Source organism: Lepidochelys kempii, chromosome 8, assembly GCF_965140265.1.
Source record: "Lepidochelys kempii isolate rLepKem1 chromosome 8, rLepKem1.hap2, whole genome shotgun sequence".
NCBI classification, from domain to species: Eukaryota; Metazoa; Chordata; order Testudines; family Cheloniidae; genus Lepidochelys; species Lepidochelys kempii.
This window is the reverse complement of record NC_133263.1, coordinates 15,475,684-15,501,520: the sequence shown is the minus strand read 5'-3', so window position 1 is coordinate 15,501,520 and position 25,837 is coordinate 15,475,684. Positions and strand designations below refer to the sequence as shown.

Sequence of the window (25,837 nt, the reverse complement as noted above, 5' to 3'; positions counted from 1 at the left end):
CCACAGCCATCAACTGTGCTGGGTGTGTCCATGGCCACCCACAGTGACATTCTAGCAACCATTTGGCACTCTTATGATTTCTTGCAACTCCTCCCTGTTGTTCTCCTGTCAGAGATCTCTAACAGGAAGGGAGTAACCCTCTCCCAGGTGAGAAATGTTATATTTTGCAAACAGGGCTTGATAGTTCTATCCCTGGAGCTGGAGTCAGGCAGAAGTGCACTCTTTGTACCCACACAGATCTAATTTCTTTGCGACTTTGTCCGTAGGTGTATCTTGTGATGACATGTATTTTCTATTGGACTGTGAACACCACTGAAGATCCTGGAGTTGGTGGATGTACAAAAGTTCAAAGCCCTTCGGAGACATCTGGTAATTTTTCCCCACCTGTTTAGATAGAGGAAGAGAGTGGATGAATTCTGACAGAGTCCCTTAGCTGGCTCCAGTATGCCACACTATGGGGAGGGAAATCCTGGCTGCAGTTATCAAACTTAAAAACCATCCCCAAAAGCACATGGGACTTCTCTCATATTACTACTATTTCAATGCCCAGAGTATCTGCAATGTCAGACAGAAGAATGCTTTGAAGTCACCAGCTCCTAGGGGAGGAGCTGTTGTCACTGCCTCATCAGATGAGGCCTGCTGTTGGAGAATGGGATCTCCTCCTCTTCCTGGATGCGTGAAAGGGGCATCTGCTCCAGGGCACATGCAATGATGGTCCCCAGTTAAGTCAGTTATAGCTAAGGTGACATGGGGTACTGATTTGCTTGAGGCTGCTTGGCCCAGTGTCACTTATGCCCTGCCTGGCACAGAGATCTTATTAAGGACTTGTGGCACTGTCCTTGGGGTTGCTCTCTGAAGGGAGGGGAAAGGCATCCCTGCTCAATGCAAGGAAGGAGTAAGCTAGCAAGAGTGAGGACAAATAAATCACTTCAAATGACAGCCATAATGTGGCATCTGCACCAATTCTGGAGCTGGTTGCCACTCTGGAGTGGGGGATGCTGGAGTCTCTGAGGGAAGTAACTGAGCCTGTAATTGGCTCAGTCATCAGCACTAATATCAGTGCCAGGCCTCCTTCATCCTGTGCCATACTCTCCTTGCTAGAGGACTTGGGAGGCTCAGTCCTTGAAGGAGTTATTTTTTACATCTTCCTTGTGGGATGATCCCACGTGCTGTTTGGAGCTACCTTTATGGTCTGTGCAGGTTTGTCTCTCGCACTGCCTTTCCGTATCAGTGGCATAGGTGCCAGGTCCATTATTGAGGTAGTCTGTGTCAAGGTTGTTAGTGATTAGGACACTGGTGCCGAGGTTGTCAGGGTTGATACTGATTGTGCAGGTGTTAACTATGTCCTCTTTATTTCCTTACTTTCACTGCCTGATCCCGGGATATGGTGTCTGCTTGGGGGAGTACTGACTGATGCTTGCTCATAGACTTTAAGGTCAGAAGGGACCATTATGATCATCTAGTCTGACCTCCTGCACAACGCAGGCCACAGAATCTCACCCACACACTCCTGTAAAACCCCTGACCTACGTCTAAGCTACTGAAGTCTTCAACTCATAATTTAAAGACTTCAAGGTGCAGAGAATCCTCCAGCAAGTGACCCATGCCCCACGCTGCAGAGGAAAGTGAAAACCCCCCAGGGCCTCTGCCAATCTGCTCTTTTGGTTCCACCTTGGTTGACATTTACTTTGGGTCTGAAGTGGACAACTGCTCAAGCATGCCCACATTGGTTCCTTGAGCACGTGTAACTTGAGTTGAATGTCCCTAATGTGAAGGTTCTGGAGAAAAACAACCTGCACACAAAACACCTGTCCAGGATATGGCTCTCTCCAGGCAGAAGAGTCACAGGTTGTATCAATGACTGAGCGGGGATGAGTCCATCGCAGGATAGGCAGGATTTGAACTCTGATGGTTTAGTGTCAACCATGTTGGCATACAGTATCTTGCCCTCCTATTTAAGGGTGGGTAGGTGGGTGTGTCCATCTGCCCGTCCCTCCTTTTGGGGAGGAATGGGGGACATCCAATCAAAGAAAACATGGAAGAAGGGCGAAGATAAATTTTCTTCATCAATTTAACTGAAAAAAGACAAGTTTGAAGCTCTGAAAAGTAGAAAATTGGAATCTTGCTGGGTTCCATCTTGCTATCATAGGCAGTTAGAAGGAATTGAGGGATGGTGGGACACTCTGCCCTTTATGCGGCACAGGGCACGTACACAGCCCTAAAAGACACTGCTATTCAAAAGAATCTGACCTTGCATGCATGAGACATGTGCACCTTTAGAGGAATCCATGCTGACACATACTTGAAGAACATGTCTTTATTTATATTTTTAAAGCACCAGGTACATTTATAGTGCTTTCTAAGCATTTTGTAATAATTCAAAATCCTCCATATTTTTGTATTTACATTTAAAACAAGCACAGAAATGTGTATATTTTAGATTTTTTTTAAAGATGCAGAGTTTAACAGTACAATAGTTTGACACTACTTAACTAGAATTTAAACATTAAGCTATATATTTTTTCAGTGTCAGAAAATATAGTTCCTTTCTTCATATCCAGTAACTTAACTTTTGCTGTGTTACTGAGTCATCCTACAATATAAAATTACTTCAAAGTTCTAATGAACATAGGAACCTAAGGAACTGATACTGCACTTCACAATCTCAGAACACTGGTCAATGTTCTTTTTTATCCTGTAGAATTTCTCCACATATTCAGAACGGCCCAAAAGCTCCACAAAATCTTCATCATGTGTTATGACAAGAAGCTGAAAGTTGCGCTGTTGCGAGCGGCTTTTTATTATCCTATGAAAGAGTTGAAGTTTAGGACACTTTTAAGGAAGTTGCATGCTAACTTTACATAACTTGCAAATACACAAAATAAAAAACTCTAAAACAACATTAATGCAGTATTCTAATCAATACTGTATTCAATAAAAAAGGTATCATCCTAATTATTATCTCTTCATTTTTAATTTAATTTTTCATATATAAGAAAATGTGATTAACGATTTGGGCAAAAACAGGAATCTATTGGAAACAAATGCAGGCTCTCCTCCTGTCATCTAATGAATCTGCCCATTAGTAAAATGCTTCACAGTTCATACTCTTAGGCTCTGAGTATCAAGGATGTAGTGAACTCTTAGCAAAGATAAAAGAATAAAGAGCTGTGACCCATATTAACTGCATGACTAAAAAGCTCTTCATTGTTCCTGTGGTAGCCCTAATGTGGATGCACCAAGACAAGGAGCATAAACTGTCAAACAATCTAACAGCTAACGTTCATGTTACTTCTTGGCTATGTGTAAAATGAAGGAAAACTGAAACAATTCTTCTCTTCTCTTCCAAACAAAGAAGCAGGAATCTAAAGCTTTTCCTGCCCAAAATATGGTAAGAGGTGTACAGAATTAGCAAGCCATTGGGCAAGATTTAAAAAAAAAAAAAATTCTAACCAGTGGCAAAACTACTGCAAATGCTGGACCTGATTCTGTTCTTACTTAAAACTCTATAGGTCAATGAAGACACAGTAGTGTAAAACCAAATCTATTTATAACAAAGAATCCACCTTGCTCAAGTCTATTAAAACTCAGAAGACATCCATCCCAAAAGACTCCCAATGAAAGCTGAAGTCACTTACTCCACCAGAGCATGTGCAAGAGACTCAATGTTCTCTCGATCAAGATTGGTGGTAGGTTCATCCAGTGCAAGAATGCCACAGTTGAGGCAGAATGTTTCTGCCAGAGCAAGACGAATAATGAGGGAAGCAAGCACCTGAAAGAAAATAAAAACTCACTCTTCAGTATGTTATTAGAAAGCACTGATGTACATAACTGTTCAATTTATAACACCAAGAAAAACCAGCAGCAGGCCTTAGAGTTAAAAGACAACATGCCAGATGTTTGTAAATGTCCATTAACAGATTCATTCACTGTTAACAGACAGAACAAAATGAAAAAATTCTAATCTAAATTAAACAATTAATTCAAAAAAGCTATGCTAAAAGAATGTTGTGAAGGTTGGAAAGTGGAGTACCTAAAACTTAGGAAATAACAGAATTAAGTATATCTCAGGAAACTTAATTCCATGTGTATGTAAGAATGCATTAAGATACAGTCTTTAATTAGGTGATCACACTTATTTTGATCCATTCTCACACCTTTTGACACTGGATGGTTGAGATCTGTTTGTATATCTTAGTGGACCTGGTCCCTTTTTGGGCAACTGAACCACTGAATTATTTTTCTGAAGTTGAGACACTTGAATTGCCACTACTCAGGCTGATACTATGTTACTAAACCTGATTGATTAGGTTCTCATGTGACCTTATGACCAAGTAAAAATTATAAAGACACAATGGGAATTGTAGCAGGGGTATACTCTACTAAAGGATGCTTTCCAGTGACCACAGATGTAGGCATATTTCCTGATGAACTAGTTCTCAGAAAATGCCTAAGGAGAAAAAGAAATGAACACATTCCACTCATTTACAAAGGGCTCTCATGGAACATCCTAGGCTACTGCAACAGTATTTTTAGTTTTATCTTTACACTGCTGTCTGGCAAGTCTTAGATTTTCCTCAAAACATAACATGTGGAATTTTTATTAAAAAAAAAAAAAAGGGGGACAGAATTGCTTTCAGCAAGAGATTAATTTGAGGGCATTCCCCACACTAGCTTGATAACTGTATGCATCTTTTCATAGAATATCCTGTCAATGCATGAGTGCCATGGAGCAGCTAGACATATTTTGAATCACTCATTTTAATTTTAGGCCATTTGTTCCCCTTTCCTTATCTTCGCTTCTAAAGATCCAGAATACGCCTATTCTCCCAAACATCCAAACCTCCCACAGACTGCTTGTTCCTCGAATGTGCATTTAAATAAAATGCCGTAATATACCTTTTGCCCAGCACTGCATCTCCCTCGCATGTCCAAAGCAGTATCTCCTTTTATCATGACTACTCTATAATTGTAGCTCCTCCTTTTATCAGATGCTGAAACATTTTCATCTGCATCAGAACGAATTTCTATATATTCGATATCTAATATGGGAAGAAAATGCAATTTCATTATAAAAACATGTTTTAAAACAATGGATTGAGACAGTGAGGTGGTAAAATGTGCAATAGTTAAACAGAGTTGGGAAGGAGAGAGAGTGTTACTGTAGGCAATATAATTATACAAAGAATATTCAGAACACTCGTGCCATCAGATGAATCTGACATTAGCAGGTTAATTTATACAAACAGGCAAAACTAAAGAAGCATGCTTAACCAGCAAAAGTTTTTTCTTTGGAAGGATGTCTGAACTTTGGAAAATATGTGAAGAGAATGAATTACTTCTGATTAAACCAAACCATGGTTAACCACATAATTCTTTATTACTACTACAATCTGCTCACAGTCTAAAGGGGGACAGATGCAGATTCTGAAGAATGGCACCTTCTCTATTTTGATATCTTAGCTTTTTATATTTTGAGTACACAGTTTTTATTATAGAACATTCTATACCTACTAGACAGCACCTGAAGACTGATATCGATAAACTGAAACTACAAAAAATAATGTAGGTACCTTGCCCTCTGTAGGTGCTTCGCCAAAGATCACGAATGATTTTGTTGATTTCTTCCATTTTCATGCTGTGAAATGTCATTATTGCTCTAAGAAAGGGTGAAAAAAACAGTCTATTTGCTTTGGGTGTAACTGTGCACTGCGGCTGACTGCAAGCTCCTTGGAGCAAGAACCACTTTTCCTTCTATGTCTTCTAAGCAAATAGTTGGTACTCAAATGCTCTTTAAAATAGTAATTTATAGTCGTGAGTGTAGCAGAAATATCTATACAATAAATACATTACAAACAAGTAAATAATCCCTCTCTTACGCAACCTCTTATTTTTTAATGTTAATATATTTTCATCTTGAGAGACATTGGAGCAATGGAAGCAAAATTGTTTGACTACTCTTCTTAGGGCTTGTCTACATGGCAATTTACTGCACAGCAATCCAGGATGTGAATCTACAGCACACCAGCTTGCCACGCAGCAGTATATTAAGCCACCACATTCTGGGACTTTTACTGCGCTGTGGCTGTGTTCACATGAGATGGTACCACATGGCAAACTAGTAATACTATAGCTTGACATCCTCACTTGAAGTGCAGTAACTTCCCATGTAGGCAAACTCTTACATGTGCATTCATTCACTGAAGAACAGGACTACTAACAACTTTTAATATAATCATAATTCACATGTAAAATCTACATTTCAAATCTTTACCAAAAAAATTAAAGGTTCCCCAAACCTGCAGTGACTACAAAGCAACTGTGATTAAGTTACACTAGGGTTAGTAAGTTATGGTTAGCATTAAAGTGGCAAAAATAAATTCAAAGTTATGGGTGCACCACATTTTTAAAAAAATTTCAGTTAACTTTCACAAAAATGACACCTGTTTAAGATTCCGAAAGTTATGAGCTATATAGACTTAGGCCCTGACCCTGGAAACTCTTATGCTGGTGACTATCTTTACATATGTAAGTACCCTCACTGAGTTCAATATATGAAGTTACTCAAATGCATACATGTTTGCAAAATTCGTCTTTTTTGGTTTCTCCTTCAGAAAAATGAGATCACAACTACCATAAACAGAGATCTGAAAGAAACTTTCTATTCTAAATTTCTAGTTACATTACCTTTTGGTTATAGTGCTTGATGTCTGTCATTCTGGCAGACATACCATGTCTACAGCTCAGATTCTTAGAGGGGTAATTTTTTAAAAGGATGGTGCTAATTACAATTTTATTAAACAGAAACTCTTTTGTTCTTTTAGTATGTTGCTAACATTTAGTTTTTATTTACTTTTTTTATGAAAGGAACAGAATGTTGACAGTACAGAAACAAAATAGCACCGCCTTTCACCTTTATGACTGATTCTACATAATGGTTCAGATTTTCAAAGAAATGCAGGGAATTTAGCTATTCATTTAAAATGAACAGAGATGTGTGGTTAAGTATCCTAGATTTTGAAAATCTCAACCAGCATTTCTAAATATTGAAGCATACAGGTAATTCTTATGTACTGATTTGGAAACCATCCAATACTTAGGCACAACAGGAAGGCAAAGGGATATCATCAAGGATGGTGGGCTTAGAAAATCCCAGAAAGACTTCTCAGCCATGTCTTGCTTCGCAGGCACACATATATATGCATGTGACAGAGTGTGCATATACATGTCGTTATACCTCCTGCCCCATTCTATCCATTTATTGCAGGTACTGAAATTTACCAAAGTCCTACTTTTGAAGCACTCAAATATTTATTGTATACAGCTTGCCTGTATACAAAAATAAAGCAGACTAGCAGAGTGGGGAATGACACCATGTGCAAACAGGATGGTATTTTAAGTCACATTTAGGGATTTTTCAGTCTTGCAAGTGAACCTTGTAATAATTTTGTCTTCCTTCACTAAAAATGTCCATCTTTATCGAATTTAAAAGCACAAATATGCCTTCATTTTTAAAAACACAAATAAAATAAAATCCTTTTAGAAGTGAACGAGATCTGGCAAGAGACTAATGAACATCATATAACATACCACAATCAAAGAACATCTGAAGCTTGGGCTACATTCAGTATGCACTGTAGAGTTTAAAATTATGGATCAGTCACTAGGCAAACTTGTAGGCACTGACTACAGCGGAATGAGCAAGCAACCCTATACCAACACACGATGGTTCACCATCCCTGCCTCTTAGCCCAGCCGAAGTGTATATTAAAAATGATAAAAACATGCAAATTAAAATAAAAATGAAAACATGGTTGCAATAGAAGAAAATTTTTTTAACTCAGTCATCTCCTTTTATTTTGACAAATTCTCATTCTTTTGGACAAGACTGGAAAATCACTAATGTTAGAGGGCAAAGAAAAATATTTAAAACTGGACAGATATTTGATTGTTTTGGTTTCTATCTCATAAGGATGGAGAAGCAAAGCTTGGCAGAACATTTTTTTAAAAAAAACAGAGGTTCAATTTAGATATATGTTTCATACATTCATAAATTTTAAGGCCATGTTGGACCATTATGATAATCTAGTCTGATGTTATTAGTAAGGCTATGGAATGCCCAGATATTTAAATAGCAGGGAATGGAAGAGGTGAGATCTGAACTCCTGATCTTTTGGCTCCCAGAGCACTGAACCTTCCCCTAAACTAAACAGTATTTTTAATGTACAGTCCTTTATAAATTCTAATAATTTTCCTCACAGAGAAAAGTTATAGTACAATACTTCCCTGTGGCAACTCTTTTGACCAAACAACAATCTTTTCTGTCAAGGATTTCTTAATTCACACTATTATTTATTTGTTCTCATCTTTGTCTTGTCTTATAGTGTATTTTAAAACCTGAAGTAATTTCAGAGATTTTGCGAGTATCTATCTATCTTGGTGTTATATACTGTTGCCCATCAGCATAGTATCTGAGTACCTACAAAGTAAAACCAATGGCAAAGGTGAAGTCAATAGCAGATTTAATGTAATCTCTGACATGTTTCCCTTTTCAAGGCAAAACCTCTGCTTGGGGTAGGTGGATGGGTTTTTTCCTTTGGTTTTTTAGATATTAGCAGTTTCCTTTTTATTATTATTGTTGGTAGGAGTTTATTCGGTGGAAGGGAACGTCAGATTAGTGAGCATCATTCTTATGGTGGGAAGGCTTTTTGTATTAACAGTCAAAAAGGATAAAAAATAAACTTGGGTCTTTGGTTGACATGTATATAGGAATGTGTGCTCTTTTTCTCCCTTTTAGCTAGAAAAAGAAACATTTTTGCCCCTTTAGTATTTTGAAGGGGTTAGGCTTCAAAAGTCAACTCAGGCACTCACTCTGCAGTCAAGAAGTCAAGTCAATAATATGTTGGGCTTTGCAGGTAGCAGGTATTGAGGGGGACATAGAGTAGTATCTTCTTGATTACAGAGTGCAGAGGACTCTTTCCTCCCTTCTGGCTCTACCAAGAATACTGTTTCAATCATTTGGAAATGCTTAATTCTACTAATAAATTCCACCCACCTTGTTCTACAGTAGTAAAACTGACATAAGAACTTTATTAATCCTATATTTCATTTGAATCCCCCACCTAATAATATCAAACGTATATTTTTTATGTTGAATCATTTCTTTTTTTGACATTGAACCAAAGACCTGTAAGAAGTAAGCACTGAAGGAAAGATGCATTTTTGAGTTGACCTTTAAACAGAAAGCAGTGCTCAACCTGGTGCTTTGCTATAATATCAGATAAGAACATGGAAATAGAAGTAGATTGCTGGCTCACGTCATTTGCATGAATGTTTCTTTTTTCCTTTTTTAAACTGGGGCAATAAAATGTACTATTTTAAAAAACTATTTTTCCCACCTGCCCATCAACAGAAACATTCTCTACCTCTTGTTGGGATATACAAAATTCCCAATGCCATTAATAGGAATTGCTAAGCACGAATGTAGGAAAAAACTTCAAAACATTCTCAAGGACTTAGGAATTTGTTACTCATCAATATTTATTACCAATCTTCAAATTTCAAAACAATAAAACTATGTAAAATCTTACAGCGAAAACTTGACAACACAAAAGTGCACATAAAACCTTCCCAGCCTACATGTAGAGATTTCAAACTCTGACCATTAGAGGCAACATTTCTTCTCACTGATTATTGTAGATTACCAATAAGTGATGCTTATCTGTTTTTTCTTGAAATTACATGACTGGATTTCCTGTATTGCCTTAAACAGACACACAATAGAATCTATACTATGCAAGTGAGTTCTGAACTCTAAAAGGGAAACCTGCAGGGGAATTCCTGGAGAGCATGTCCATTTAGGTTGCAAGGTAAAAATTTAGTGTGCAAGGTTGCACACTAAATTTCAACATTCACTATTTAATGAATTTTGGAGAGGCTTATAGTGGAATATTAACAAATCTAACTGAAATTAATTTTTGTAGTAATAAAATTACTTCTATTACACTAATTTCATATTCTGAAAAAATTTACATGTAAAGAAAGTATACTTTCACTGAAAATCAACCTTTGAACACCGCAGAAAAAACACGAGGTAATATCTACTGAATAGAACTGTAATAAATTTAAATTTTAATTCTTGTTCATCACAATATATAACCATCTCTGGTTAAGTCATTATCAATGGAGGACTAACCTTTATACATCCGCAGTGCATCCATAAAAGACTAATATAATTGTGATAATTTACTATAATATGTTAGTATCATAACATTAGCCCCAAACTGTGCTCTCTGTGTCTCTAAATCTTTGTAAAATACAGAAAACACTAAAGAATATTTGTTGTAGTTTAAATTCCATTGTAAAACAAACATGTAGAATACCTTTACTGATGAAAAATTGTAAGCCCAGTAGAAAGGAAAACTAGTTTATTGCTTTTAAAAAAAAATTATGGAGGAAAAACAGTCCCCAACAGCTTGCTTTATCTTTACATTCATTTAACATAGGCCCTGGGCATGAAGCCATAAGCCCTTAGGAAACTCCAACTAGTACAGAATGCTTCATCACATCTCTTTAGGAGTACGGGCTACCACAGGCACATGTAACCTGTTCTCCACTCTCTATGCTGGTTTCCCATAGAATATCAACACCAAGTTCTCAATCCTTATCTGCAAGGTACTCAATAGCCTAGGCCAGCTGAGCGTATCAAAAAGATCAACTAAAGCTCTGGATTGAAGACTGCGATCAACAGTTCTGCTTCTTGGGGACAATGGAGCTTTCTACCAGAAGAGAAAGATCTTCTGTGCAAGAGAAAAGTCTTTCTTGATGAGGTCAATCTGAGACTTGAATGACAGGACGTAAGGACTCCCACAGGAAGTAAGGACCATCACAAACCTCACCACACTCTACTCTAAGGAGCACTTGTTCAATCTTTTCTTCTCTAACAGAAAACACAGCACATACATTAAAAAACCCTCAAACCCCTCCAAGTCAAAACACTACACTGCACACATAATTCTCCACTTGGTATGAGAGAGAGTTAGAAAGAGGAAAGCACTTGTGACAAATGCTAATCATATTGCTTAGTGCGTGACTAGAAGGTACTAAGATACTATGGTAATGAAGGTAGTACAAGAACTTATATAGAAAAGAAGAGGAAAAAATGGGTGTGATAACCAAATTCCACCGTGCTCATAACTGTTATTTTTGACTTTTTGGGCTAAATGAGAGAAAAACATCCCTGATTATCCATAACAGTTATACCTTGTGTATCTTTATTGAGTCGAAAGTTTACTCCCTCCCCATTCCCCCTGTAAAAAAAAACGGTATGAGGCGTGCCAATGATCAGAGGGAGTGATAAGAAAATGAAACTTCTGTGTGACTCTCCTTATACAGTTTCCTAAAAAATTCCTTTATGTGGGAAAGGATCTATAGGAGAACAGGACAATCTGCATGGAGATCCTGTGTTTCCACACCACCTTTGGATCCTCCTCTGGTTCCCAGACAACTCTGCTGCTAGGGAACAGTGCTGCCTGGGTTACCTCTGCCTTTAGCTTCCCTGGGGAGCCCCATGAAAGTGGGTTTCATAGCACGGAGAGAGTTCTACACAAAAGGCCAACAGAATGATCCTGCATTATCGTTTAGGTTCAGCAAAACTGTCCAGTGAATGAATATAATGATATGAATCTTCTCCCATACCTCCTAACATGTACATCCAGACCCAAAGAGTTTCTCTAAAGAACTGGGAATGAAATGGGTCTGAGAGGGTTAGGAAGACAACTTTGTTATGACTTAACTGGTTCAGCTGGATTGCATACATGAAAATGGAGTGGATGACATGATGACAGATATACCTTAATTTCTGGGGACATTTTAATGGTTCCAATCTTGTGCAATGTGCTGAATTATTTTCTTCATTAATAAAATTTGTTTTAAGAAAATGCAGCTATCTTCATCCTATCTTCTAGCTATAAAGAAGTTCCGGTTGCAAGTTTTCAGGATAAATATTATAGAACCATTGAAAAAGAAATACCTCATATTTCTATAGGAACTTTAAACTTAAATAACTGATTTTATATCAGGGAAAGAATCATGGTATTTTTCAAGAATGTCAAGAATTTTTAAGAATTAATTTACTCACTATTTTGAATTTATCCTAGAAAGCTTGAAATTGAAAGCTGTTTCCATACCAAAACTCTTCCCTTTCCTGTTGTGTTCACCAATGGTTTGTTATACACGGTTGTTCCTAAGTGTACTATATGAATAATTTATTTTTATTAAATTGAAGAATTTGCTTTGATCAAAACCTAACCAATTTTGACCCAGTCAACCTTGGGCTTGACAATGTCTTTTTAAAATTACATCTCAGGAGAAAAGAATATTGATCAGACTTTTTTTTCCCCAGTAGCTACACATGATAAGTCAGCTTTAGTGGCATAGTTTGCACTGCAAAAGATAATATTGCATTTCAAAAATTATTTTAGTTTTAGGCTCATGAGAGAGGTGTGTGATGTTTCTAAGTGTAAAACAGTCTCTAAACGTTTAGGGAGTGTCATCATATTAAAATACTCACTTATCAAGTGCCTTGTAGTACATGTCTAGGTCCCTGTTTACCAGCTCTGTTGTTCTCATAACAATCATCATTTCTCTGTATTTTTCCTCCGCATCTTTGAACTGAGATTCTCGAAGCTCTTTCTTAAACCGAATGATCTCTTCCTCAAATCCATGCTGCCGACCTAATGCCAAACTGTGATTTCTTTTCAAATCCTCTATTTTTTCCTCCAGACGTTGTCGTTCACTGTCAAATAAGAGAGGAATCAAGGTATATTATGTGTTCAGCATTTAAGGCTTCATATACAAAGAAGTCTTTAAAAAACAGCCCTACTTCCCTATTTATGCCAGAAAGTAACATTTTGTATACAAACTTAAGTACTAGAAATTAATCCACCAGGCCTAAGGTATATTTATTGGTCTGAAAGTTGGAAGCGTACTATGGAAGTACATTTAATATTGGCAAAAAGTGAGAAAACATTTTTGATAAAATTTGTTTACAGAATAAATTTAAAGCCACTATCTAGTTAGAGAAAACAAATGACCAATGTTGGAGGCTGGAATGCTAGAAATATATAAAATAACTAGTCTGACATTATGGACCTAATTATTCATGCTGCTGCTCAGCAACAAGATTATTATTTTGATAATTTGTTAGGTGCCAATACTGCATTTGGCACTGTACTAACAAATATAAAAAATAGCTACTGCCCCAAAGAATATACAATCCCAAGGGATTAATACCAAAATTGCTGAAATCAATGGAAGATCTGCCATTGACTTTAATGCAAGCAGGATTGAGCATGAAAAAAAAGACATGAAGACAAGATATACTTGTCTGGAGAAGTGAATTAATTCCCCACCCATTGATTGGAATTATAATGGAAAAATCATTGAAACCATTCAACGTGCAGCAACAAGAAAGAGGGCAAAGATACTCTCCCTAGCAACATTTTTTAAAATGAGACAATCATACATGACATTTTAAATTTCATATTACAAAACTATCGGAAAAGATACACTGCTCATAAAATATTAAGCTGTATTAGACGTGTTATATAAAAGTGGTGGTATTGTTATTTTATAATTCTATCTGAAATGCTACTTGCAGGATTGGTTGCCACAGTAGTCACAAAGCATATATGATTACATTGGGTTAGATCATGCAAACACACGTGAGTGACTACTCATATGAGGAGTCCCACAAACATCAAATGGACTTATGCATGCGCGTAACTTCACTCATGTAAGAAGTGTTTGTAGGATTGGACCTTTGGAGATTTTGTAAAGCAGCAGTCCTCAAAACTATGGTTTCTGGAATATTTGCTGGCCTTCCTCTTAATTCCTACTACTAAATGACACACAAAAAGACAGGAAAATATTTAATGTACTTTTAATTAGCACCACTTTTTAATTTAAGCAATTAGCTTATGCTATAGTTGACACAGGGATTTTACGCAAGCATGAACTTGGAGGGGAAGTGGTCTGTGTGAGTGGAGGAAAGGTTGTCCATGAAACAATTCTCTGTTAAGATGTGATCAACTTCTTGAAAATGCCCGCTTAACATTTAAGATGCTATTTTTTTTTAAAAAAGATAAGATACCCCTACTTTTTCAGCTGTGGAACTTTCATTTCCCCCATCTCCTTCAAATTTTGCTTTCGTTCTTCTTCAACTTCTTTTAGCTCTTCATTTCTTTTTCTTAATGTAAGGTTATCCTCTAGCCATCTTTCCTGGATCTAAAGTCAAATAAAGTCAAGTGGTTTAACAGATTAATGCATTTTTCAAATTCCATGTTTTTACAAAAAACATGACTTTCCACAACTAAATGAAAGCTTTTGATTATTTTAATCAATGGCTCTGACAGATAAGTCATCGGAGATGAAATTTTCCATGAACCATGTATGCCTCAAAATGCCTTTAGGCATTACAACGAATATTATTAATAATAAAATATCAGACATGCCAGTGGGATTTTTGCTTGCAAATAAATAAAATTTAGGTGTCACAATAATACTTCATTCTGATTAAACACATAGCATAGTGAAAAAAATGAGATAAATCCAATCTCATGCTTGAGAATATACGTAGTATTTGTTAAATACACCATCAAAGAATTTCAAGTATTGAAAGAGCACAGGTACAAGCTAATAAACATGTTCAAGAGTGACTAGTTGCTTCTGATGCCTTGATTTCTGGGTATCCTTAAAGGGCCCTCCTACCCAGAAGGCTCTAGACACAAAATTACTAGTCACTTCTGCAAATGTAGGCTGTTAATTACACTATATACTTATCTCTTTTGGACTACCACGTAAACTGAACATTACAGACCCCGCTTTTCAAGAATGCATCTACTTTAGAATGTGTAAATCTTGCAATTTTTTGGGCTGATACATGGTAATTATTCTCACTAAGGTCCTGATCAGGCAAATTGATCTATGTGGGAAGACCCTGTGCCAGCGAAGGTCACTCCTGAGTCACCGCAGTTCTGCCTGGGTGCTAGGGACCACCTGCCTGGACCCACCTACAGGATCAAGGCCTAACCATTCAGTATATGCTCTATCATAAACCAAGACGAATCGGAACCTACCTTCTGAGTATCAATGTCTTGTCTAATTGTTCCCATTTCTTTATTTATTTTTTCTTTCTGTTTCTCACAGTCAGCTAGTTGAGTTTTTACTTCATCAAGTTCAGACTCTTTTTGCTACACAAAAAGGAAATTTTGTTAGTTTAACAAAAAATAAAGTTTAAGAGTATTTTTATTCTCTTTATTATAAAATTACCTTTTTATAGTCTTCTTTTCCTCCCTGAATATATTTCTCAATTTCTTTCACATAGTCATGGATATTTTTAACTTTCTCTTTGATCTCATTTATCTGTGGAGAAAAGTATCTAATGAAATATATGTTTAGGTCTAAGAAATATATATACTTCACAGAACTGCATAAACTTTAAGTACAGAACATTTTCAAAGTGCAGATCATTATCATAGCTAAAGTTTACTTTGCTGTGAAACCATTTAGTTTTTAAAAGCCAAGTATTATCCAGTTTCTCTCACATTACCATATTTTTCAAAACACATTAAAATGTTATATTTTCTAGCAGATAGATGCATAGTTATTTTTTATGACTGTTGTTACACAGAGCTTTTTTCCCCTAACAAGGCTATTTATTATATTACTACATTTTATTGATTTTTAATTAATTGCTGTCAGAAATGTAAAGTAGCCAGGTGCTTTGGCAATGAGTACCAATATAAATGCTAAACAATCTCACACATTTGATAGGTTGCTTCACATTAATCTTCTACTATGTAAATCCACCACAATTCTCAACAAGGCAAACTTCCTGATGACAAAGGCCCTGCACCTTTGTCTAAAAGAGTGTGTAATTTTAATTGACTGAATTTCTACTATCCCAACAAGCAAAATATATTTTACTAACATGTGATAAGTAGTCTAACCTTCTCTTGTGTTATTTTGTTACTTGTGTTCTTTTTGTTGATTAGATCTACTCTCTCCCGCTGAAGTTTTTCTAAAGTTGCTTCCAAAGGAAATAGCTGATCCTTCGCCTCCTGGGGGAAAAAAGGCCAAGATGCTTAATTTCCATTAGAAATCCATCCTTATCTTCTCAATGCCTTAGAGATTGTTTCATGTTATTGCTTCTAAAATTGTGAAAAAAAAAAAAACATGCACGAATGTGAACAGACATGGTTTTTCTGTGACCTGGAATGTTTTTTTAAGGAAGTATGTTTATTTTTTCAGGGTTAATGAAATTGTGAATATGCCGATAAAGCAAGTGCTATAGGTCCCCAAATTTATATGGTGGCAAAATAAAGATGAGAAATTTAAAAAAAAAAAATCTTAATTTCCATGATAACTGATAATGTTAAAATAGGATAAAGTTAATCCTAGCGTACCCCAGTTAAATTAAATATTTAACAGTATTTCCGCAAAAGTAAATAAATTACTATTGGATTTTCTTACTTTGATCTCTCTGTACAAAGACTGAACCCCAGTGGACAATTCTACAGTCTGATCTTCCAGTTGTTGTCGACGCTGCATATTACTGGAAATTTGTAGCTTCTCTGCTTTAAGTTCATTCACTGTACTCTTTAGCTGCTGGATCTGAGTCTGCTGGTCCTGTTTAAGTTTTTGATTTAACTCAATTTTACCAGTAACTGTAGAAAAATAAATTAAAAAAAAAAAAACACATTTAATCAACCTTACATTAACCAAAACACCTTTTACTCTGCACTAACTGAAATCTTACTCTTAGTATCAGATGACAGATCATAACACACAAAACATTCCAATGAAAAATGAGAAGCAGTATGCCTGACATAAGATTTCATTAAAAGATCTTAAATAATCATCAACTATTGCTTTAAAACATTAAAAATATAAATAAGCATATACTTTAAAATACAGAGTTTTAAAAAGTTACTTTCAATATTCAAAATGCATAGTGGCTGGGAAACTAACAGTTTAATTCTATGATTTACCTGTATCCCACAGGTGTTTTTTTTCTTGTTTTTCCTGGCTTACTTGTATAACAGTTCGACCTAAGTCTACCCCTTGCAGCTTATTGGCCTGCTGTGCAATTTTTCGTTCAACATCCCTGAGATCAGTCTGAAAATAACAGGAAAAAACGTTAAGATTTTTGTACTGTTGACTGCTGTATTTAATAACTTTAAGAAAACAATCTTGCACTTATACTACTTCAAATTCAGAGCAGCTTATACTAAAAAATGTGTTTTAATCTAAAATGTACTATTTATTTTTAAAACAAATGTACAAATGGACGAGGTTATTAGAAAATGAGTTTATACTATAGACAAAATTTGCAAAGAGTTCTTAACGCAGATTCCAAAATTGCATAATTTATTTTGAACACCTAAATATTCTCAAATTCAGAACTTCAGATGTGCACGGGAAAATAGCATTCACACAAAGGTTTCTATCTGAAAAATTCAGTGTGTAAAATAGATGATGTAATTTTGTAGTCCATTTTATTAAATTAGGCACAATTGTAAAAGCTTACACTTAAGGTCTGTTGAAACAAAGAAAGGAAAAATGTAGCCAGAGTAATAAATATATAATGATGCATTCAGAACTAAGGGAATTTTAAATCAGTATGATCAACATGACTTACTTCAAATCATACAGGGTGCAGAAGTATAGGACTTTATTTCCTGCCCATTTGACACCTTTAAACACTGTGCCACGGTTTGACACAGCTGAAACTATGTCAGCTATTGTATTGTTTTTTTTAAAAATCAGTCAGAGTTAGGAACATTCTTGAATTTATCTTCTCTTATTCAGTGCTGCATGAATATTTTCACTTAATTATGAGGCAAATGCTGCCCCCACATGTATGTGGATGGAGCTATAGCAAATGGGCAATATTTGGAGAGTCACATAGTATGAAGCCCAGATGCAGGAAGAGTTGGAATAGAGTGGCAGAAGGTTAGGGGTGTAAAGGACAGTTCAGTTACTAATTAGGAGTTGCTTCCAAAGCGATTGTGTTCCCACTTGGAGAACACAGGAAAAAGATCTTTCACCTACTTCCACCATGGAGTTCTACAAACCCAGTGATGCTTGTGAATTGTTTGTAAAGCACTTTAGTATCCTCTGAAATTAAGGGCACTATACAAGTATATAATATTATCATCACCCAAAACATATGATAAGTTTGGTATTATTTTTTTTAAATCCTTTTTTTCCTCTATTGGCTTTGAGATTCTTCAACATTTAGAGGCACCGTGATGGACTGCATACCAAGGTAGCACTAAGGGAGTGTTATTTTATTCATTAATAAATCTAGTAAACTTACCTGATACCTTTCCATAAGTGTTATATCTTGTAAACATGCTTTGGCACTTTCCTCCTCAGGCATAACTGTACCTAAGAGAGTTTCCTGTTCTTCTACATCATTCTTTAGGCGCTGAATATCTCGGTTTACATTCTGTAGCTTGTTTCTTAAGTCTGGTATGTCCTTTTCTTTAAGTTCAGCTATGGTCTGCCTTAATATAAAATATAAATCTATAATAACAATTGCCCATTTAAAAATAGTAGCTTAAGTTCAATATAATGTGTAATTTGTGCTATGATTTAGAATTGGAGCAGATGGAACTATTTTACAGAAATTGTCACTTACTGAAACCTGCCTATCTGGTTATCTCATTCATCAACCTATGGTAACAGATCCTATCCTTTCAGTCAGCTAAGATCAGTTCAAAGCCAAGAAACCTTATCAAAGCAATGTGCTCATGCTAGTCTCAGATCTTACAGAAAACCACTATACAATACTACCACCTTGTGAAGAAAAAGCATCTCAGCTTTTTATATTGTGTATTCCCCCCCGGCCCCTGCCCTTACACACTAAGTCACATGCAACCCTGAGCTAACCAGACTCTACTAGAAAACTGGCTCCCAACATTTCCTGAGCTTGGAGATCCTTCACCTCTGCAAAATTCATGCGTTTTCCACCCCAACCCCAAATCTTGTTGGTACTGACATGAATGCTAAACTTTTTTTCAGTTTTGTTTTGGGAGAGTTGGGAGAGAAGAAAAGGAGAGTAATTCAAAGTGCCCTGTGTGATACATTTTTCCCAGTTGAAAAGATGCAGACAATTTTGAAGCAAGGAGAATTAATCTTTGTAGAGAGATCTGCAGGAATCCATCTGGTGATTTTTTTTCAACATTAACTGCTATCTGGTGCCATCTGGTAAATTTCAAAGACAACAACAATTAAACTGCTCCTTAGAAATATCTAATGTCAAGGGATAAAATTCAATCCATGCAGGGATGGGGTTCTCAAACTGGTGGTCGGGACCCCTCAGGGGGTCATGAGGTAATTACATGGGGGGTCACGAGCTGTCAGCCTCCACCCCAAACCCCACTTTGTCTCCAGCATTTATAATGGTGCGAAATATACATTAAAAACACTTTTTTTATATATATAAGGGGGGTTGCACTCAGAAGCTTGCTGTGTGAAAGGGGTCACCAGTACAAAAGTCTGAGAACCCCTGGATTAGCAGTATATGGATACAAGGATGGATTCCAAAAAAGGCAGGAAAACACACACACACACTTGAACCTCAGCAATACAGAGGAGGTACTGGGGACCCACTAGGATGTCCCCGCAGATCCTAAGTTCAGAACTTCTGCTCCAGAAGGTCTGAATTCACAAAACCTTCTCAGAAACAGAAAGATTAATAAAAATAATTGATTTATATCTCCTGTAACAAAATGTTTGTAAAATGGTGAGCTTGATTCACAGTTTGTTTTCAGCAACATAGCCTCTGCTTCAGCACTTATGGCAAACATATTTAACATGAAGTAGAATGAAGACATTTTAGTGACAGCATAAATAATTTCACCATTTTAGTTATATAGATGTTAAAAAGTGAAAAAAAAAATGAAGGATTTTTTATACTGGACATGACCTCTGAAGAAGCAACACTTAACCAATTCCTCTGCCTAACCCTCAACAGAAATGTGAAAGTACTGGAATTGTCAAACATATAGTACAGTCTAAACGGAGTAGAGGACAAAGCTCTTGGTTATTATATATTGATGTAATGACACTTTTGAGGGTTAGTGTTTTGAGAGTTGAATTATCTACTTCAAAATATTTTCCTCACGTTTATCCTTGTTCTTTGTAACGCACAGAAACTATCATCATTTGGAATAATATGATTCCTTTTAAAAGTGTGTAACAAGAGGTGCAGTATACTTTGCATGGTACCTTACCTTATTGGTTTAAGCCCCATCATTTCATCACGCTTCTTTTCTCTTCTTTTAAGCTCAGACTCTGTTGACTTCAGTTTATCTGGAGCAAGACGTAACTTGGACTGCAGATCGCTAATTACATCTTCCAGTTCTGATTCTGTTTGAAAGACCCTCTGACAAACTGGACAACATGACTGGTTCTCATCTGTCAGCTGTGTAATAAACTGTGAATAAACTGCTGTGGCTCCAGCAAGCATAGCTGTTTTTAAAAGAATAAATTAAAGTTTGTCAATTAAAGCAGTGAATAACCAAATCTGCAACAATAATTTGTAGCACTATAAAAGGAAACAAAGTTGAAACCTGTGAAATTAACAGAACAATGGAATATTTTAGCTTAAATTGCTCTCTCTTATAAATGAATTGTGAAAGTGACTGTAATTTTCTTTGAATACTACTAGACTCTTCTGCTAACATTAGGCACGACGAGCCAAGTCTATGGCCAAACAGCAGCTGCTAGTTTGCACTGTTTGTATAGCTGGCAGATCCAGGTAGTGGAATATTCTCCCAGCTTTGACACAATCCAGGATCAGGACCTACATATTTACTACGTCAAAGTAGTTATTAGTAAATTTATAAGAATAAAGTAATAAGGTAGCAAATTCACTGAGATAACGAAAATGTTTTCGTGGCTGTTTACATGCAATATAGAAGTAAAAGAATAAAACTAAGGAAAACTGATTTTAATTTTATTCTTAAATGTGGCACCTTCAGGTTGGGCCTTATATAAAATTTTATATTAACTATTGCTCATCTCACAAATAAAGATAAGGACCCACTACTCCATATAACAGGCAGTATTACTGTCTTAAGATTTGGAATTTAAATTTAAAAAGAGCTTAGAAGAAAGTGAAGAAATACCTAAACTTACCTCGCTGCTTTGAAGTCTTTTCAATTTCATCCTGAAGTTTGTACAGATCGCTATCAAAATCTTGGCTTCCACAAACATCAAAAAGTTTGTCTTCATAATTGGACAACTGCTCTTCTTTTTTTCTTAACTCAATACTGGTATGATTTTTATTTTGTTCTGCTGAAGCTAGTTCTTTACTGAAACAGGAATGTGTGAATTCTTATATTAAAGAAGGGCACTGAAACAAGCTTACAAACCATTATAGCCCAGAAACTATTAGGTTAGCTTGAATCTCAAATTCACATTGGACAAATTCCTGCTAGTTTTGGCTGAAAACCTAATCTATAAGGAATACTATAGCGAGAACAGGCGTTCGCATGGCACTGTTGTAGTCAGCGCCGCAAGATATTTACGTGCCAGATGTGCTAAAGATTCATATGTCCCTTCATGCTTCAACCACCATTCCAGAGGACATGCATCCACGCTGATGATGGGTTCTGCTCGATAACGATCCAAAGCAGTGCGGACTGACACATGTTCATTTTCATCATCTGAGTCAGATGCCACCAGCAGAAGGTTGATTTTCTCTTTTTGGTGGTTCTGGTTCTATAGTTTCCGCATCTGAGTGCTGCTCTTCTAAGTTTTCTGAAAGCATTCTCCATACGTCATCCCTCTCACGTTTTGGAAGGCACTTCAGATTCCTAAACCTTGGGTTGGTTAGAAGTCTGACATTGGTACCTTTTTTGCGTTTTGTGAAATCTACAGTGAAAGTGTTCTTAAAGCGAACATGTGCTGGGTCATCATCTGAGACTGCTATAACATGAAATATATGGCAGAATGCGGGTAAAACAGAACAGGAGACATACAATTCTCCCCCAAGGAGTTCAGTCAAAAAATTAGTTAACGTGTTATTTTTTTAATGAGCATCATCAGCATGGAAGCATGTCCTCTGGAATGGCGGCTGAACAACGAAGGGCATACCAATATTTAGCATATCTGGCATGTAAATACCTTGCAACGCTGGCTACAGAAGTGCCATGCGAACGCCTGTTCTCGCTTTCAGGTCACATTGTAAACAAGAAGCAGACAGCATTATCTCCTGCAAATTGTAACACCAAACTTGTTTGTCCGAGCGACTGGCTGAAGTAGAACTGAGTGGACGTATAGTCTCTAAAGTTTTACATTGTTTTATTTTTGAATGAAGTTATTTTTGTACATAATTTTACATTTGCAAGTTCAACTTTCATAATAAAAAGATTGCACTACAGTACTTGTATTAGGTGATTTGAAAAATACTATTTCTTTTGTTTTTTACAGTGCAAATAGTTGTAATAAAAAAATAAAGTGAGCACTGTACACTTTGTATTCTGTGTTATACTGATTTCAATTACATTTGAAAATGTAGAAAACATCCACAAATATTTAATAAATTTCAATTGGTATTCTATTGTCTAACAGTGCGATTAATCGTGGTTAACTTTTTTAATCACGATTAATTTTTTTGAGTTCATTCCATGAGTTAACTGCAATTAATTGACAGCCCTAATACTAACCCATTTTCTAAAAATATTTTGAACTGGCTTTTGGCTTAAGTATCCTTGTGAAAGGGGGCTAAGTTACATATGCAAAAATATATTTGTTAGAAATTCTAAAATTAGACTGCTTCCTAACAGTTATAAACAAAGTCCATTACAGAACGTACCTGGTACGTGGATATTTCCAATATAAAAAAAAAAATCAGACTTATATTATTGAATAAAACATTATTCTACAACCATAAGGGGATGAAACCCAAACCAAATTGTCATTCTATTCTTCAAGAAAAGTATATTTCTTGACTGATCATTATATTTCATGATTCTGAACTTTGCAGTATCATTGAGTCTCAAATCTTATAACCAGATCTATATGGAGTCTCATGAACTTCAACTGGATTCTGCAAGGGGGTCTGTCAATATGTATCCCACTGCAGGACTGGGGCCTCAATAATTTTACAAACTGAAATTATGGGCTTGATATAGAGATTCCTGGGTGAGGTTTTTTAGCCTGTGTTATGCAGAAGGTCAGACTAGATTAGCATAACGGTCCCTTCTGACCTTATATACGCATTAATTTTAAGATGCAACAAACAATAATAAATCAAACAAGACATATCTGTAGTAAGGTAACAGAAACAATGGATTAAAATCTCCATCTTCAAAATGAACTAACTTCAGAAATTAAATTCTGAAGCCAGAATCAAGCAAATGAATACTTACTTAAGTTGGGCAAGCTTGTCTCTTGTCTGATTAATCTCTCTAGTTTTAGCATGAAGCCAATCTTCAAGCTGTTTTTTGTTAGGAAAATATCCCAGCAATGAGGTCAATTCATCAATATGTCTAGATTTTATTTTTCTGATCTGCTCCTCTTTGTCCACCTTGGGGAACAAAATACACTTAAAATATACTTTTCTATATTCACAAACTGTTATTTTATTCAGTGTACTTATAAAGTTACATCTTTTTTCAAATGCACAATTTTTTATGCAATTAATGATGTAAGATTCTGATAAATAACTGCTCCTCATAAAGCCTCAATGAAAGATATTAACTTCATGTACATTTCTTAATAAGGAAGATACTAGGAAAATAAAAAAAAATACGCTACTTTGTCTTTCGTCAACATATCCATTTGAGTGATTGTCGTGGTATGCAAGTTTAGCTGTTCCATCTCTTGATCCAATTTCCGAAGGACCTTGTCCAGGTTTGCTTTCTCATTCTGAAGTTTATGTACCTCCAATTCAAGAGCTTCCACATTGCTGTTCTTCTCAGCCTTATCTAGTTCACATTCCTAAACAGAAAAATAAAATCAACCAAAGATTTATTTTTAAAATGTGATTTATAATTATGCCAATTCAAACAAGACTAATGAAGTCAGACTGATAATGAGACAAGAGGAAGGGATTTTCATTACTCAACAGTAATAACTCTGATGGATAAAGGAAGGACAATTACATGATCGGAAAGGACTCCAGACAGAAGGATGAAGGCTATGAAATGGGGCTGTAAGTAAGGGATGTAAAACAAAGAAAAGAGGACATGGATGTTAAGACTCCAAAAAGGTTGTACAGCCTCCCCAACTGCTCATCTACTACCCTGATGGATGCTAACGTAAGAAGAAAAATGAGTTTTCATTCCTCTGTTAAGGTGCTAGATAGATAGAATATGGCTTCAATGTGCCTCATCCACATCCTGTTCGGTCTTTGCTTTTTGGCATCCATTGAATGATAAAGTACACTTAAGAGTTTTACTTAAGGGAAAGACTATGTGGAGAAATTCCATGATGCATTAAATTCTTCAGCTATAAGCAAACAAGTACAAACATTTGGCTAAAAAGGCACAAGTAAGGAGGCAGCAATTAGACAACTTGCCTTTGAATAGGGATGGCTTGTTATAAGTTTATAACTGTGAAAATCATGGCACCATGTTCTTTTCAGGGTCCAAGAACAATCATGACTGATTCCAACAAGTAAAATCTAGGTTACTCTCAAAGAACATGATATAGATTTCACGGTTTTGGGGATGGCAGAGGTGATCAGGTTCTTTCATTATATCACTGCTGTCCGCATCTGCAATACTTGATGTGACCAAAAGCAACAAGACAACCAAATATGCTTTCTGGTGTGTATTTATTTAAATTATTCAAATAGAAAATCTTACAGCCTTGATGAGTTCCTGATCCAGTTCCAGAATCCTGTCTGAAGACTCCTCCAACTGATTCAGTTCATATTTCACATTCTTCAGTTCAAGCTGTTTGTTATTTTGAATGTCTGACTTCAGGTCAATGATTTTTTCCAGTCCAGTTTTCTTATCTCTTATTTCATCTATCTGTTTTTGTTTCATTGTTTCTTTTTCTGCAAATTCTCTCTGAACAAAGAAGCCATCCAAAACAGTTACTAAGCAATTATCTACAGCTGAATTATTTTATACAAAGCCCCCTACAGACTTTTTTCTATAAGTAGATCACTATGACCATATTGGCACCTGTCTAATGCAACACACTGAAATATTTTGGAACAGTAATAGAGCTGGTTGGAAATTTTCCACAAAAATGTTTTTCTGTTGGAAAATACCGAGTCGTTGAAATCAAATCATTTTGCAAGAAAGCGTTGATTTTGACAAATCTTTTGACAGACACCAGGCAGGTTTCCAACAAAAACTTGCCTGGTTTCCCACCAGCTCATCTACCCACTTCCCTCGCTTCTCAGCAGTTCACCTGGCAGAGAGCTTGGGAGCTGGGGATGCCTGAATGCCTGGGCAGCAAGCTTCTAAGCTGAGCAGCCCAAAGAACCATGTGTTTGGGGAGTCAGCCATCCTAGCAGGAGTCGGGCAGTCCTCTGAACAAACTGAAAAATTCCATTTCGATTCTCCTGATGTGGGACAAGTTTTTTTTCCAAAATTCAAAATTTTGCATAGGCAAGGAGGATTTTTTCCAGCCAATTCTAGACATTCATGTTAAGCAGAATATTATTTGTATTACCATACTACCTAACATAGGTGCTGACTCCGTGGGTGGGAAAAAAATGGTGGGTCCTAAGCAGCCCCCTATCAGCACTTCCCCCTCCCCCCGATCCTCCTGCCTGCCAGCAGGCCCCGCCAATCAGCACCTC

At 36.3% G+C, this 25,837-nt stretch overlaps 1 protein-coding gene across 3 annotated transcripts in view; it reads right to left on the bottom strand.

The window, feature by feature from the left end:
- Nucleotides 1-2,302: 2,302 nt before the first annotated feature.
- Nucleotides 2,303-25,837, bottom strand: part of RAD50 (RAD50 double strand break repair protein) — a 39,621-nt gene continuing 16,086 nt past the window's right edge. For all 3 annotated transcript variants that reach the window (XM_073355655.1, XM_073355656.1, XM_073355657.1), the window contains exons 10-26: nt 24,888-25,094; nt 23,836-24,018; nt 23,448-23,605; nt 21,211-21,386; nt 20,304-20,541; nt 18,383-18,572; nt 17,052-17,178; nt 16,534-16,727; nt 16,011-16,121; nt 15,331-15,423; nt 15,138-15,251; nt 14,159-14,286; nt 12,572-12,796; nt 5,574-5,659; nt 4,900-5,042; nt 3,639-3,772; nt 2,303-2,806 (exon numbers count right to left, since the gene is read on the bottom strand). In XM_073355655.1, coding sequence (XP_073211756.1) covers nt 2,620-2,806; nt 3,639-3,772; nt 4,900-5,042; nt 5,574-5,659; nt 12,572-12,796; nt 14,159-14,286; nt 15,138-15,251; nt 15,331-15,423; nt 16,011-16,121; nt 16,534-16,727; nt 17,052-17,178; nt 18,383-18,572; nt 20,304-20,541; nt 21,211-21,386; nt 23,448-23,605; nt 23,836-24,018; nt 24,888-25,094 — 2,694 coding nt within the window. In that variant the 3' untranslated portion in view covers nt 2,303-2,619. The remainder of the gene's footprint in view (nt 2,807-3,638; nt 3,773-4,899; nt 5,043-5,573; nt 5,660-12,571; nt 12,797-14,158; nt 14,287-15,137; nt 15,252-15,330; nt 15,424-16,010; nt 16,122-16,533; nt 16,728-17,051; nt 17,179-18,382; nt 18,573-20,303; nt 20,542-21,210; nt 21,387-23,447; nt 23,606-23,835; nt 24,019-24,887; nt 25,095-25,837) is intronic.